We start from the raw sequence: 13,794 nt of genomic DNA on the forward strand, positions 1-13,794 counted from the left end.
CAGTAAATAGTTTAATAAAAATATAGCATTTGGGTTGCTAAGATATTATTACTGATAGAATTTTTAGTTTAATTTAGAATGTATCACTTACAATGATGGGGTTTAAAATTCTATAGTAAAAGTGTTTTTTGTTTTAGCTGTTTTAAGTAGGATTATTAGATATATTAATATTGACCCTATAAAAAGAAGTTTTTTTCTTATCTTTTCACTACTTTTTAGTATACCAGTTATTTCAATGAGAATACATATTTGGTTTTCTTACTTTATTTGTTTATTATTTTTAAGTGGTATTTTTGTTATTTTGGTATATTTTTCTAGTTTATCTAAAATTAATGTAGTGAAAAGTTATATAGCTGTGTTTTTACTTTTGTTAAGAATGTTATATTTTTCTCCCACAGTATTAACTTATAGAAGATATTTAGGTTTAAGAGGTTTTTATTATAGTATTTACTGGTTTATTTTTTGTTTTATTTTAGTATGTTTATTATTTTTTATAAATTTTAGTAGTTATTTTTTAAATTTTTCAGGTGCTTTACGTAAAGTTTAAAATTATGTTTTTATTTGTTAGATTATTTATATTTATTTTTAAATGACAACGTTTAATTTTTATTCTAATTTCTTTAGAATTTATAATGTTGAGATTATTTTTAAAATTTTCTTATGTTTTAGGGGAAATAATGTTTTTTTATTTTATGTGTTTTTCTGTTATTTCAAGAATCCTGGGTATGGTAGTTATAGTAGGTAATATAAAATTTTTTGGTAGTGATAATTGTATTTTTTAGTAACAGATATAAGTTAAGTTTAAACTATTGATCTTCAAAATCAAAAATTTATTTCTGTAGAGATAATAGTATAAATAAGTATGTTTCTTTTTCGCAGAAATGGTTTTTTATCTTATAAAGTTTTCTTTCAGGGAATTAAAATTTGATCATGGTTTAAGATGATTTAAAATGGTATTATCTAAATTTGATTTACAGAGTAGGCAATAAAAATTTACCTCGGCAATTTATCGCTTGTAAAATACTTGTTCCAGAATAATCGGCTAGACTTGTTAAAGCTTGTACTTTAATTGATGTTAATTATGAAATTATTATATTTTCTTTTAGATCTATGGTAGAATTTGGATTTATATTAGTGAATTTTCATAATTTTAAGATTTGTTGAACAAAGCAGATTAGTACCTGGTTAGACAAAAATTAAAAGAGCAGGAGTAAAGTTGTATTTAAACTGAAAAGATATTGGCAGACATTCTAAATTATCTTTGGAGGCTGAGTAGTAACTGAGAACCCTCATTAACTACTTAATTTTTTGACTCGTGTATGATCGTTTATTTTATTCTTAAGGATTATAATAAAAAATTTTTAATTTATTAAAATAGATATATACCCGGTTTATGATTTAAGAAACATTTGGCCTACAATATTTTATATTATGGATTTTAGTTTTAGTTAACTAAATGAAATTGTAAAAGACAGTAAAAAATTCTTAATGTATTTTTGAAGATTATCTAGAAGTGGTACAAATCATCCATCAATTGCCCAAAGGGGAGTAAGTTGTAGTAAAGTAGATTTAGGGGAACCTGAATCTAGTAATAAAACTATTTTTAAATATGTTTTGAAAACATGTTTTGAGGTAACTCGTAGTTTTTAAGAGTTAGTTTAATATAGAATTGTTGACTGTTAATCAAAAGGTGTACCTCTTAATATAAGAGTTTAGTTTAAGTTAAAACGTTAGATTGTAAATCTAAAGATTATTGCTCTTGATAATTTTAGTTTTACTTATAGTTATTTTAATGATGATTTTTATTGTTCAAAGAATCGCTTTTATTACTCTATATGAGCGTCATTTATTGGGAAGAAGACAAAATCGTCTAGGGCCCACCAAGGTTACATTTATGGGATTAGCACAAGCTTTATTGGATGGGGTTAAACTTTTAAAAAAAGAACAAATAACACCCTTAAATTCCTCTGAAGTATCATTTTTACTTGTACCAGGAATTTCTTTTGTTGTAATATATTTAGAATGATTTACGTTACCATATTTTTTTGATTTTATTAGTTTTGAGTATTCAGTTTTATTTTTTTTATGTTTAATTGGATTTTCTGTTTATACAACTTTAATTAGCGGTATCGTAAGAAAATCAAAATATGGTATAATTGGGGCCATCCGTGCTAGAAGACAAAGAATTTCTTATGAAATTGCTTTTTCTTTATATGTTTTGTGTATTATTATTCATAATAATGTTTTTAATTTTGTTTCAAAATTTAATTTGAGACTTTTAATTATTTACATCCCATTTTTAATTATAGTAATTGCTGAACTTAACCGGGCGCCATTTGATTTTTCTGAAGGTGAAAGGGAGTTAGTTAGAGGATTTAATGTGGAGTTTGCCAGAGTAGCTTTTGTTTTATTATTTTTAAGGGAATATGGAAGATTAATTTTTTTTAGGGTACTTTCTTCTGCTATATTTTTTAAATTTTCAATTTTTATAGCATTTAGTATTTTTTCATTATTAATTTTTATTCGTAGTTCATACCCTCGTTATCGTTATGATTTAATAATAAGTTTATTTTGATTTAAACTTTTACCAATCTCTTTAATTATATTGTGTTTTTACGCAGTTATTTTTTATTATTAATCAAGTTTATTTTTTAGACATTTTTATATTTGTTTTTGTTTTACAATTTTTGTTTTATTTTAAAGAAAGTATATTAAATACTTTAGTGAAAAAATTTCTTAATAGGTTAGTAGGAGTATTTAGATATACAAATACTTTACCATTAAGGTCAGTAATTTCTATTTTTACTTTTATTGTTCTTTTAACTTGTTGTTTTGGAGGTTATTTTACTTACTCTTTTTGTCCTTGTGGAATGGTTGAATTTACTTTTGTTTATGCTGCTGTAGCGTGATTAAGTACTTTGTTAACTTTTATTTCAAGAGAAAAATTTTCAGTTTATATAAGAAAACCAGGAGACACATATTTGAAAACTCTTAGAATGCTATTAATTGAAATCGTTAGAGAATTTTCTCGTCCACTTGCTTTAACAGTGCGTTTAACAGTTAATATTACTGTTGGTCATTTAGTTAGAATAATGCTTTATCAAGGATTAGAATTAAGAATAGGTGATCAGTATATTTGATTATCAATTTTAGCCATTATAATAGAATGTTTTGTTTTCTTCATTCAAAGTTATATTTTCTCTCGTTTAATTTTTTTATATCTTAATGAGTAATAAAAAAAAAAAGATGTTAACTTAAGTTTTAAAGTGCCAAACTTTTAATTTGGAAATGGTGGACCACATCTTAGTTGATATAGCATAAGAAGTGCATTTGTTTTAAGCGCAAAAGATATCCGTCAACTAACGAGTTCATAAAGCAAGTCTTCTAAATTTGTTCTAGGTTAAATCCTGCTCGTTTTTGATTGTTTTTATTTCTTTATTTACCTTGTTTTTAACATTATTAAGAATTTTGACTAATAACGTTATTGTTTGATGAAGAATTTTTTTATTGATAACTGTAGTTTTTATTCTATTAAATAAAAGCAGCAAGAGATATACCAGAATTTTTAATTATTTTGTTATTCAAGAGTCTTTAGGTTTATTATTTCTTCTTTGTAGAGGAGGTCTATTACAATTTTTTATTATTTTATTGAAAATTGGTGTAGCACCGCTCCACTTTTGAATTTTTAATGTAACAAATAACATTTTTAATTATGGGCTAATGTGGTTTTTAACATTTCAAAAATTACCATTTTTAACTATTTTATTACAAATTTTTTGGTTAAGATCCGTGTATATTTTGTTATTTGGTTTATTGATTTGTTATGTTCAAATTTTTGTCATAAAAAGTTATAAAAATTTGTTAATTATTTCATCCACAGAGTCTTTTAATTGGATTGTTTTGGGAGTATTTTTTTCAATGTTTAATACATTTTATTTATTTATTTATTACTTTGTATTAATAGTTTTATTAATTTCTAAGTTTTCTAAAACTAGGGGTTATAATTTTATTAATTGAGAAACAACATTAGTATTTTTAAATATTCCATTTAGAGTTTCATTTTTTGTAAAAATTTTCTCATTGAGGGAAATTTTTAAATATGATAGATTCTTTACTCTATTTTTGCTTTTTACAATATTTTTATCTGTATTGGCATTTAGATTTTGATTAATTAACTTGAGAATGAAAAATAATGAAGAAACTTCAAATAATAATAAAATAAATTATTTTATTATTTTTCCGTTAATAGTTATTTCTATTATTTAATTACTTTTCTAGTAAAATATATTATATTATCTTGATAAGGTAAAGTTCCAGTTGGGAGAAGTAAGATGTAAAATAGATATTACTATGTTTGGTTACGGTCCAAAAAGATGCACATCTTTGCGATCTAGTTTAGAAAAAATATTTGTTTTTGGTGCAAAAGAGTTTGATTGCATTTAGTTTACTCTTTTAGTTTATAATTAAAATATGGCCCTGAAGAGGCTAAGAATATTAGGAGTATTGAAAATTAATAATAGATTATTAAATTTTGTTAATGGGATGTTGGTGACATTGCCATCTAGAAAAACTTTAACATTAAGATGAAATTTTGGTAGTATATTGGGTATAGTTTTAATCTTTCAGATTTTAACAGGTACATTTTTAGCATTTTATTATACGCCCGATAGGTTAATAGCATTTTCAACAGTGCAGTATATTATGTATGAGGTAAATTTTGGATGAGTATTTCGAATTTTTCATTTTAATGGGGCCAGGTTATTTTTTATTTTTTTGTATTTACATATTTTTAAAGGGTTATTTTTTATAAGATATCGTTTAAAAAAAGTATGAATGTCTGGTTTAACAATTTATTTATTAGTAATAATAGAAGCTTTTATAGGTTATGTTTTAGTTTGAGCTCAAATAAGATTTTGAGCAGCAGTAGTTATTACTAGACTTTTAAGAGTTATTCCAATTTGAGGGCCAACTATTGTTACTTGAATTTGAAGAGGTTTTGGTGTTACAGGGGCAACATTAAAATTCTTTTTTGTATTACATTTTTTATTGCCGTGAGCTATTCTAGTTATTGTATTGGGGCATTTAATTTTTTTACACAGAACTGGTAGAACATCTAGGTTATATTGCCACGGTGATTATGATAAAGTTTGTTTTAGACCTGAGTACTTAGGTAAAGATGCTTATAATATTGTTATTTGATTATTATTTATTGTGTTAAGGTTGATTTACCCGTTTAATTTAGGTGATGCAGAGATGTTTATTGAAGCTGACCCTATAATGAGGCCAGTTCATATTGTTCCAGAGTGATATTTTTTATTTGCTTATGCAATTTTGCGTGCTATTCCAAATAAAGTCTTAGGGGTAATTGCTTTATTAATAAGGATCGTAACATTTTATTTTTTTGCTTTAGTTAATAATTATACCTCTTGTTTAACCAAATTAAATAAATTTTTAGTATTTATATTTATTATCTCATCTACTATTTTAAGATGACTAGGTCAATGCACTGTAGAAGACCCTTTTACAATTTTAAGACCTTTATTTTCTTTTATTTATTTTGGTTTAGCTTATTTAATATTGTTTATTTTTATAAGAAGTAAATTGTTATTTAAATAATAAAACATGTCTAGTATAAGTTAATACATTAGATTTAGGTTCTAAAGATTTGTGATATGTTATATTTCATAATTTTCATATTTTAAGACTTTCAAGGTATGCATATAATTTATTTTTTGCCTCAGCCGGAATGTTAAGATCTTTAGTAATATTTTTTAAATTTGGACTATACGAATTATTTATTTTTACACTATTTTCTGTGTTATTTATTTCTTTTGCTTGAGGTAAGGATATTGCTATAGAAGGTTTAAGAGGTTACCATAATTTTTTCGTTATAGACGGGTTTAAATTCGGAGTAATTTTATTTGTGTTTAGGGAGTTTATATTCTTCTTTTGTATTTTTTGAACATTTTTTGATGCTGCTCTAGTACCAGTACACGAGTTGGGAGAGACTTGATCACCTTTTGGAATGCACTTAGTTAATCCATTTGGTGTACCGTTATTAAATACAATTATTTTATTAAGGAGTGGTGTTACAGTAACTTGAGCACATCACAGATTACTTAGAAATAAAAGATGTACTAATAGTATAATTTTAACATGTTTATTGGCAGCTTATTTTACAGGAATTCAATTAATAGAGTATATAGAAGCTAGATTTTCTATTGCAGACGGAGTATTTGGAAGGATTTTTTATTTATCTACGGGATTTCACGGAATTCATGTCTTGTGTGGTGGTTTGTTCTTAGCATTTAATTTTTTACGTCTTCTAAAAAATCATTTTAATTATAATCATCATCTGGGGTTGGAATTTGCTATTTTATATTGACATTTTGTTGATGTAGTGTGATTATTTTTATTTGTGTTTGTTTATTGATGATCTTACTAATATAGCTATGATAGTTTAATTTAGAATATATAACTTGTAATTATAAGGTTTCTAGTAGCTTTGTTAGAATTTCTTTTTATCTCCTTATTATGACTTTTTAAACCTATTTATTTTTTATTATTTACAGTGATGTTTAGGTTTTTAATTTTTAATAATTTTTCATGAGGCGGACTATTTTTAGTATTAGATTCATATAGATTTATTTTATTGATTGTTATAAGATTATTTATTTTAGGTATTATTGTTATTAGAGAAAAAAATAATAATTTATTGATTTTATCTGAAATTTTAGTATTTATTTGTATTATTTTTTTTATTCCTAGTAATATAATAATATTATATATGTTTTTTGAATTATCTATATTTCCAATTTTGGTTATAATTCTAGGTTATGGTTCTCAAATTGAAAAAATTAACTCCTCTTATTATTTAATATTTTATGCAGCTTTTTGTTCATTCCCATTTTTATTTGTATATTTTAAGAGTAATTTTTTATTGGTTTTTACTTACTATAATTTTGTTATTTCTTGAGAAATATTTTTTATTCTTAGTTTAAGATTTATAATAAAATTTCCAATTTATTTTTTACATCTTTGATTACCTAAAGCTCATGTAGAGGCTCCTACAACAGCTAGAATACTTTTAGCTGGATTACTATTAAAATTAGGCACAGCGGGATTTTTACGTATTTTAGGTAGTTTAAGATTTGTACACAACAATGTATGAATTTTAATTGCATTTTTAGGGATAATTTTAGGATCTTTTTGTTGTGTGTTTCAAAGAGATTCAAAGGCTTTAGCAGCTTATTCTTCAGTCACTCATATAAGGTTTTTATTATTATCACTGGTATTTATCACAATGAGTAGTAAAATTAGAAGAGTTATGCTTATGCTAGCACACGGTTATACATCTACACTTATGTTTTACCTTATTGGTGAATTTTATCATACATCTGGGAGGCGTATAATTTATTTTATAAGTAGATTTTTTAGATCTAGAATAATTATAGGTATTTTGTTTTCAGTTGTATTTTTATCAAATAGGGGTGTACCACCTTCTTTGTCATTTTTATCAGAATTTTTAGTTATTTCTAATAGTATATTAATTAGAAAAAGTATATTTGTAATAATTTTTATTTATTTTGTAGTATCTTTTTACTATTCTTTATTTTTGATTACAAGATCTTTAATAGGAAAAGGTTACCATAATTTTAATACTTGAAATGTAGGGTTTTCAGCACCATTAGTCTTAATAATATATAATGTATTTTGATTAAGTGTGTTTTACTAATAATCTAGAGATCTATCTCTTTTTTGAGCACGTTAGTACATTATTTTTAATAATGTGCTAATAATTATGTTTAAAAGTAAAATTTTTATTTTAAGTATTCAACTTTTAAATTAATCTTTATAAAAAATATCAAGGAGGATTGGCAGTTTGATTAGAGAGATCTAATCATAAAGATATCGGAACTCTTTATTTTATTTTTGGACTTTGATCTGGTATGGTTGGTACTAGATTTTCTTTATTAATTCGTTTAGAATTAGCTAAACCAGGTTTTTTTCTTAGGAATGGACAGTTGTATAATTCAGTTATTACAGCTCATGCTATTTTAATAATTTTTTTTATGGTAATACCTACTATAATCGGTGGTTTTGGTAACTGATTATTACCACTTATGTTAGGAGCACCTGATATAAGATTTCCACGTTTAAATAATTTAAGATTTTGGTTATTACCTACATCTATATTATTAATTTTAGATGCTTGTTTTGTAGATATAGGTTGTGGGACTAGGTGAACAGTCTACCCACCTTTAAGAACAATGGGGCACCCTGGAAGTAGAGTAGATTTAGCTATTTTTAGTTTACATGCAGCAGGGTTAAGATCTATCTTAGGTGGTATTAATTTTATGTGTACTACTAAAAATTTACGTAGAAGTTCTATTTCATTAGAACATATAACTTTATTTGTTTGAACTGTATTTGTAACAGTGTTTTTACTGGTTTTATCTCTACCGGTTTTAGCAGGGGCTATTACTATGTTGTTAACTGATCGTAATTTAAATACTTCATTTTTTGATCCAAGAACTGGAGGTAATCCTCTTATTTATCAACATTTGTTTTGATTTTTTGGTCATCCTGAAGTATATATTTTGATTTTACCAGCTTTTGGTATTGTCAGACAATCTACACTTTATTTAACAGGAAAAAAAGAAGTTTTTGGTGCTTTGGGTATAGTTTATGCAATTTTAAGAATTGGTTTAATTGGTTGTGTAGTATGAGCTCACCATATGTATACAGTAGGTATAGATTTGGATTCACGTGCTTATTTTTCGGCTGCTACTATAGTTATTGCAGTGCCAACAGGTGTTAAAGTGTTTAGATGATTGGCTACATTATTTGGTATAAAAATGGTATTTAATCCACTTTTATTGTGAGTATTGGGTTTTATTTTTTTGTTTACTTTAGGTGGGTTGACAGGTGTTGTATTATCTAATTCAAGATTGGATATTATTTTACATGATACTTATTATGTAGTTAGACATTTTCATTATGTTTTAAGTTTAGGAGCTGTTTTTGGGATTTTCACGGGTGTTACACTATGATGAAGATTTATTACAGGGTATGTGTTAGATAAACTTATGATATCTGCAGTATTTATTTTATTATTTATTGGGGTAAATTTAACATTTTTCCCGCTACATTTTGCAGGACTACACGGGTTCCCACGTAAATATTTAGATTACCCTGATGTTTATTCGGTATGAAATATTATTGCCTCTTATGGTTCTATTATTAGAACTGCAGGACTATTCTTATTTATTTATGTATTATTAGAGTCTTTCTTTAGTTATCGTTTAGTAATTAGAGATTATTATTCTAATAGAAGACCTGAGTATTGTATGAGTAATTATGTATTTGGTCACAGTTATCAGTCTGAGATTTATTTTAGAACTACTAGATTAAAAAATTAGAAACCTTAGTATAATTTTAGTATATTTAATTGCAAATTAAATGGTATTGGTTTTTAGTAAGATAGGATAATTAAGTCTGTAAGGTTCATACCCTTGAGGTGGTTTTCTCTTATTAAAAGTTTTAGTATAAAAAAGTATATTTTATTGTCAATAAAAAGGTAAAAACTTTAGATTCTTTAGTATAATTCAGTATGTTTGACTTCCAATCAAAAGGTTTTGAGGATTAATTAATAATTTTTTTCAAGGATATAATTTACTATTTCAGCATAGTTTATTTGCTAGTTATATAGATTGATTTCATAGGTTTAATTGTAGTTTATTGTTGGGAGTTTTAGTGTTTGTTACTTTATTGTTTGGATATTTAATTTTTGGTACTTTTTATTTTAAAAGAAAAAAAATTGAGTATCAGTTTGGTGAATTATTGTGTAGTATTTTTCCAACTATTATTTTATTAATACAAATAGTTCCTTCACTTAGGCTTTTATATTATTACGGATTAATAAATTTAGATAGAAATTTAACAGTTAAGGTTACAGGACATCAGTGATATTGAAGATATGAATATAGAGATATTCCTGGGTTAGAATTTGACTCTTATATAAAATCACTAGATCAATTAAGTTTAGGTGAACCACGTTTATTAGAAGTTGATAATCGTTGTGTTATTCCTTGTGATACTAACATTCGTTTTTGTATTACATCTGCTGATGTTATTCATGCTTGGGCATTAAATTCTTTATCTGTAAAATTAGATGCTATAAGAGGAATTTTAAGAACATTTAGTTACAGGTTTCCTATAGTGGGAGTTTTTTATGGTCAATGTTCAGAGATTTGTGGAGCAAATCATAGTTTTATACCAATTGCTTTAGAGGTAACATTATTGGATAATTTTAAAAGATGATGTTTTGGTACTATAGAATAATTTAGCTTAATAGTTTATATTAAAATGTTTACTTGTGGTGTAAGAGAATATAGAGCTTTAAATTTTACTTGTTTAAATATTGGTATTGCATACTATTACAATAAAATTTCATGTTAATGAAAAATAGAAACAAAGGGTAGAGTAAATATTAGTTTTATTGTTTCATACTAAAAATTATATTTATTAGAGTTGATATGTCGACCTTTGTGATAACTGTTTTTATTTTTATATTAGAAAATTATATATTATATAATTATTTTAGGAAATTTAAAATTTGAAGTGTTTTAAATTTATGTTTTACAACATTTTCCTAATTTTATTTAAGTTTAATTTTTAATTTAATAAAGTTTTATTAAATAAATAATTTGTAAATTAGTAAATTTTATAAATTTAATTTATTATTAAAATATAATTGAAGAACTTGAAGTCTTGATCAAATGTTTTTTAAAGACTTAGGCTTTATATTAAAGCTGGCTTCTGCCCTATGATATTTAAATGGCAGTCTTAGCGTGAGGACATTAAGGTAGCAAAATAATTTGTGCTTTTATTGAGTTCCAGTATGAATGAAGTTATTGGTTAGTTCTATTTATGTTTTATGTTTGAATTTAATTTTTATTTAAGAAAAAATAAATATATTTATACAAAGATAAGTCTTCGGAAATTCTGTTATTACACAATTAAATAATTGTGTAATAAATTTTCTAGGGCAGAATATTATATAATAGTATTTCACTATATTTAATTTAAAGAATTACTCCGGAGTTAACAGAAAATCATACCTAATCTAGTACTTATAGTAAGGTAAGTTTTACATCGATGTTGTATTCAGATAATCTAAGAGAGGAGAAGGCTTAGTAGTTTAGACTGTTCTTCTATTAATTAATCTGACGTGATATTAGTTTAATTCATTGTGAGATAGAATTGTTTATCTTGATAAATATTTATATTTAATACATTTAGTACGAAAGGAACATTGTAAAAGTTTTAAACTTTAAAGATTTTGAAATCTTTATTTTAGTGCTATTAATAGTTTTAGTGTTTACGCTAGTTTTATTATTTGCTTTTTATTTGATTAATTTTTTATTAAGAATTAAGGATATAGGAAAAAATAAAATTAGAGCGTTTGAATGTGGTTTTGTAAGAGTTGGAAAAATTCAAAATTCTTTTAGAATTCATTTTTTTATTATGATATTGATATTTGTTATTTTTGATTTAGAAATTGTTATGTTTTTAGGTATTTTAGTATCAGATTTAAGTTCGTATATCAGGTTTTTAATAATATTCATCTTCATCTTGGGAGGATTTTACATAGAGTGATGATATGGTAAATTAGTTTGAGTAATTTAATTAATATTTCTATTTTTTTGATTGGATTTGTTTTTTTTATAGGTGGAATTAGTGTTTGGCTTATACCCACATTTAAATTAGGAATCTTTTTTTTAGAATGAGATTTTTTAAGGTTAAAATTTAATTTTTATTTTAATAGAATCTTATTTTCGTTTATTCTTTTTTTGGTAACGTTTAGAGTTTTAGTTTTTAGTACTTATTATTTAAATAGTGAGTTAAACTTTAATTATTATTATTTTGTATTGTTAATTTTCGTAGGTAGAATGTTTAGGCTAAATTTTAGAAACAGTATTTTTACAATGTTACTAAGATGAGATTTATTGGGTATTTCTAGGTTTTTTTTAGTTTTATTTTATAATAATTGAGATAGATGTAGGGGTGCAATAAATACAGCATTAACTAATCGTCTAGGTGATTATTTTATATTTGTCTTTTTTGGTTTATCGGTTTTTAGAGGTTATTATTTTTTAAGATTTAGAATATTTAGAAGTTATATATCTTTATTATTACTTTTAACAGCTTTTACTAAAAGAGCACAATTTCCATTTAGATCTTGGTTACCCAAAGCTATAAGAGCCCCCACACCGGTGAGGTCTTTGGTTCATAGTAGAACTTTAGTTACAGCAGGATTAATTCTATTAATAAATTTTAATAATTTAGTAATACAGAAAGATTTTATCAGTTTTGTTCTGATTATTGGCCTATTTACTATATTTTTTTCTAGCTTAGCAAGTTTGGTCGAAGAAGATTTGAAGAAGGTGGTAGCCTTGAGGACACTTTCACAAATAGGTTTTTCAATAGTTACTTTGGGCCTAGGGCTTAGGTTTATTTCATTTATTCATTTAGTTAGACATGCTTTGTTCAAAAGATGTTTATTTATACAAGTAGGTTACATTATTCATTGTTCATTTGGACAACAAGATGGACGTAATTATAGGAATAATGGTAATTTACCAAATTTTATTCAGTTACAAATATTAGTAACCCTATTTTGTTTATGTGGATTAATTTTCTCAAGGGGTGCTGTAAGAAAAGATTTTATTTTAGAATTATTTTTTTCTAATAACTATATAATGTTTTTTAGATTAATATTTTTTGTTTCAGTGTTTTTGACTTTTGGTTACAGTTTTCGTCTTTGAAAAAGATTTTTTTTAAGGTTTAATAAAGTAATAAATCATTACAGTAGCACAGTATTTATAAATTTTTTAAGTTTAGTATTAGTTATTTTTTCTATTAGATTTTTATGATGAATAAATTTTAATCTTCTTAACATCCCAAGACTTTTCTTATACGTAGATTTTTTTGGCCCTCTAGTATTTTTATTTATAATAATTTTTTTATCTTTTTTAATTTTAAAAATATTATTTAAGGAGTTAATATACAAGTTTTTAGTTGATTATTTGGCTAAAAATAGTATTTATAAAATAAAGAATTTAAAATTTATAGATTTATTTTTAAATAATATTAATTCTAAGGGGTACACCTTATTTTTAAGCAGTGGTATATTTAAAAATTACTATTTAAAAAGGTTAAATTTTAATAGTGTAGTAGTTTTAATTTTTATTTTTTTTATAATTTGTTAAGGGATTTTAGTTTAATAAAAATATATGTTTTGCATACATAAGATAATAATTCTAGATAGTTTTACACGCGCGTATACGCGCGTTATAAATATATATATATATATATATATATATATATATATATAATAATAATATTATATTTATATTATAAATATAATATTTATTATAAATTATATATTATATTTATATTATAAATATAATATTTATTATAAATTATATATTATATTTATATTATAAATATAATATTTATTATAAATTATATATTATATTTATATTATAAATATAATATTTATTATAAATTATATATTATATTTATATTATAAATATAATATTTATTATATATTATATATATTATATTTATATTATAAATATAATATTTATTATTAATAATTCATCATATTTATATTATAAATATGATGAAGTACTAAAAAAAAGATGAATATTCTATAATATATTTAGATATATTATAGAGTATTTATCTTATTATTTATAGATATATACTTTGTATATATCTATATTA

The 13,794-nt window shown here is 23.8% G+C and overlaps 12 protein-coding genes and 24 non-coding genes across 36 annotated transcripts, besides 2 other annotated features; all 36 read left to right on the forward strand. All coding sequences in view use genetic code 5, as the record gives it.

Annotated features, from left to right (window-relative positions):
- Positions 1 to 55, forward strand: KEF34_t01. The gene has a single exon. It is a non-coding gene; the product is annotated as a tRNA-Pro (tRNA).
- A 2-nt stretch (positions 56 to 57) lies between these two features.
- On the forward strand, positions 58 to 112 carry KEF34_t02. The gene has a single exon. It is a non-coding gene; the product is annotated as a tRNA-Val (tRNA).
- On the forward strand, positions 113 to 547 carry ND6 (NADH dehydrogenase subunit 6). Its single transcript has one exon. The coding sequence runs from the start codon at positions 113 to 115 to the stop codon at positions 545 to 547; it is 435 nt and encodes a 144-aa protein (NP_006953.1).
- A 1-nt stretch (position 548) lies between these two features.
- ND4L (NADH dehydrogenase subunit 4L) lies at positions 549 to 782 on the forward strand. Its single transcript has one exon. It carries the CDS (start codon positions 549 to 551, stop codon positions 780 to 782), a length of 234 nt encoding a protein of 77 aa, NP_006954.1.
- Positions 783 to 784: 2 nt separating this feature from the next.
- On the forward strand, positions 785 to 841 carry KEF34_t03. The gene has a single exon. It is a non-coding gene; the product is annotated as a tRNA-Trp (tRNA).
- On the forward strand, positions 842 to 897 carry KEF34_t04. The gene has a single exon. It is a non-coding gene; the product is annotated as a tRNA-Glu (tRNA).
- On the forward strand, positions 898 to 1,594 carry KEF34_r02. Its single transcript has one exon. It is a non-coding gene; the product is annotated as a s-rRNA (ribosomal RNA).
- KEF34_t05 lies at positions 1,595 to 1,647 on the forward strand. Its single transcript has one exon. It is a non-coding gene; the product is annotated as a tRNA-Ser (tRNA).
- KEF34_t06 lies at positions 1,648 to 1,703 on the forward strand. The gene has a single exon. It is a non-coding gene; the product is annotated as a tRNA-Asn (tRNA).
- Positions 1,704 to 1,706: 3 nt separating this feature from the next.
- Positions 1,707 to 1,762, forward strand: KEF34_t07. The gene has a single exon. It is a non-coding gene; the product is annotated as a tRNA-Tyr (tRNA).
- ND1 (NADH dehydrogenase subunit 1) lies at positions 1,763 to 2,638 on the forward strand. Its single transcript has one exon. The coding sequence runs from the start codon at positions 1,763 to 1,765 to the stop codon at positions 2,636 to 2,638; it is 876 nt and encodes a 291-aa protein (NP_006955.1).
- Positions 2,634 to 3,233, forward strand: ATP6 (ATP synthase F0 subunit 6). Its single transcript has one exon. The coding sequence runs from the start codon at positions 2,634 to 2,636 to the stop codon at positions 3,231 to 3,233; it is 600 nt and encodes a 199-aa protein (NP_006956.1).
- Positions 3,234 to 3,243: 10 nt separating this feature from the next.
- KEF34_t08 lies at positions 3,244 to 3,306 on the forward strand. The gene has a single exon. It is a non-coding gene; the product is annotated as a tRNA-Lys (tRNA).
- Positions 3,307 to 3,361, forward strand: KEF34_t09. Its single transcript has one exon. It is a non-coding gene; the product is annotated as a tRNA-Leu (tRNA).
- Positions 3,362 to 3,417, forward strand: KEF34_t10. Its single transcript has one exon. It is a non-coding gene; the product is annotated as a tRNA-Ser (tRNA).
- Positions 3,418 to 4,266, forward strand: ND2 (NADH dehydrogenase subunit 2). The gene has a single exon. It carries the CDS (start codon positions 3,418 to 3,420, stop codon positions 4,264 to 4,266), a length of 849 nt encoding a protein of 282 aa, NP_006957.1.
- Positions 4,267 to 4,268: 2 nt separating this feature from the next.
- KEF34_t11 lies at positions 4,269 to 4,329 on the forward strand. The gene has a single exon. It is a non-coding gene; the product is annotated as a tRNA-Ile (tRNA).
- KEF34_t12 lies at positions 4,330 to 4,384 on the forward strand. The gene has a single exon. It is a non-coding gene; the product is annotated as a tRNA-Arg (tRNA).
- On the forward strand, positions 4,385 to 4,439 carry KEF34_t13. The gene has a single exon. It is a non-coding gene; the product is annotated as a tRNA-Gln (tRNA).
- A 7-nt stretch (positions 4,440 to 4,446) lies between these two features.
- KEF34_t14 lies at positions 4,447 to 4,503 on the forward strand. Its single transcript has one exon. It is a non-coding gene; the product is annotated as a tRNA-Phe (tRNA).
- On the forward strand, positions 4,504 to 5,616 carry CYTB (cytochrome b). Its single transcript has one exon. It carries the CDS (start codon positions 4,504 to 4,506, stop codon positions 5,614 to 5,616), a length of 1,113 nt encoding a protein of 370 aa, NP_006958.1.
- A 4-nt stretch (positions 5,617 to 5,620) lies between these two features.
- Positions 5,621 to 5,677, forward strand: KEF34_t15. The gene has a single exon. It is a non-coding gene; the product is annotated as a tRNA-Leu (tRNA).
- Positions 5,678 to 6,445, forward strand: COX3 (cytochrome c oxidase subunit III). Its single transcript has one exon. The coding sequence runs from the start codon at positions 5,678 to 5,680 to the stop codon at positions 6,443 to 6,445; it is 768 nt and encodes a 255-aa protein (NP_006959.1).
- Positions 6,446 to 6,449: 4 nt separating this feature from the next.
- On the forward strand, positions 6,450 to 6,505 carry KEF34_t16. Its single transcript has one exon. It is a non-coding gene; the product is annotated as a tRNA-Thr (tRNA).
- On the forward strand, positions 6,506 to 7,735 carry ND4 (NADH dehydrogenase subunit 4). Its single transcript has one exon. The coding sequence runs from the start codon at positions 6,506 to 6,508 to the stop codon at positions 7,733 to 7,735; it is 1,230 nt and encodes a 409-aa protein (NP_006960.1).
- Positions 7,736 to 7,844: a sequence feature (intergenic region).
- On the forward strand, positions 7,845 to 9,422 carry COX1 (cytochrome c oxidase subunit I). The gene has a single exon. It carries the CDS (start codon positions 7,845 to 7,847, stop codon positions 9,420 to 9,422), a length of 1,578 nt encoding a protein of 525 aa, NP_006961.1.
- Positions 9,422 to 9,477, forward strand: KEF34_t17. Its single transcript has one exon. It is a non-coding gene; the product is annotated as a tRNA-Cys (tRNA).
- KEF34_t18 lies at positions 9,478 to 9,537 on the forward strand. Its single transcript has one exon. It is a non-coding gene; the product is annotated as a tRNA-Met (tRNA).
- KEF34_t19 lies at positions 9,538 to 9,592 on the forward strand. The gene has a single exon. It is a non-coding gene; the product is annotated as a tRNA-Asp (tRNA).
- On the forward strand, positions 9,593 to 9,648 carry KEF34_t20. Its single transcript has one exon. It is a non-coding gene; the product is annotated as a tRNA-Gly (tRNA).
- On the forward strand, positions 9,649 to 10,344 carry COX2 (cytochrome c oxidase subunit II). Its single transcript has one exon. The coding sequence runs from the start codon at positions 9,649 to 9,651 to the stop codon at positions 10,342 to 10,344; it is 696 nt and encodes a 231-aa protein (NP_006962.1).
- Positions 10,345 to 10,347: 3 nt separating this feature from the next.
- Positions 10,348 to 10,402, forward strand: KEF34_t21. The gene has a single exon. It is a non-coding gene; the product is annotated as a tRNA-His (tRNA).
- KEF34_r01 lies at positions 10,403 to 11,355 on the forward strand. Its single transcript has one exon. It is a non-coding gene; the product is annotated as a l-rRNA (ribosomal RNA).
- Positions 11,356 to 11,691, forward strand: ND3 (NADH dehydrogenase subunit 3). The gene has a single exon. It carries the CDS (start codon positions 11,356 to 11,358, stop codon positions 11,689 to 11,691), a length of 336 nt encoding a protein of 111 aa, NP_006963.1.
- Positions 11,691 to 13,274, forward strand: ND5 (NADH dehydrogenase subunit 5). The gene has a single exon. It carries the CDS (start codon positions 11,691 to 11,693, stop codon positions 13,272 to 13,274), a length of 1,584 nt encoding a protein of 527 aa, NP_006964.1.
- On the forward strand, positions 13,275 to 13,328 carry KEF34_t22. The gene has a single exon. It is a non-coding gene; the product is annotated as a tRNA-Ala (tRNA).
- Positions 13,329 to 13,794: a sequence feature (AT-region).

The sequence above is a fragment of the mitochondrial genome of Caenorhabditis elegans (assembly GCF_000002985.6).
Source record: "Caenorhabditis elegans mitochondrion, complete genome".
Classification (NCBI taxonomy): domain Eukaryota; kingdom Metazoa; phylum Nematoda; class Chromadorea; order Rhabditida; family Rhabditidae; genus Caenorhabditis; species Caenorhabditis elegans.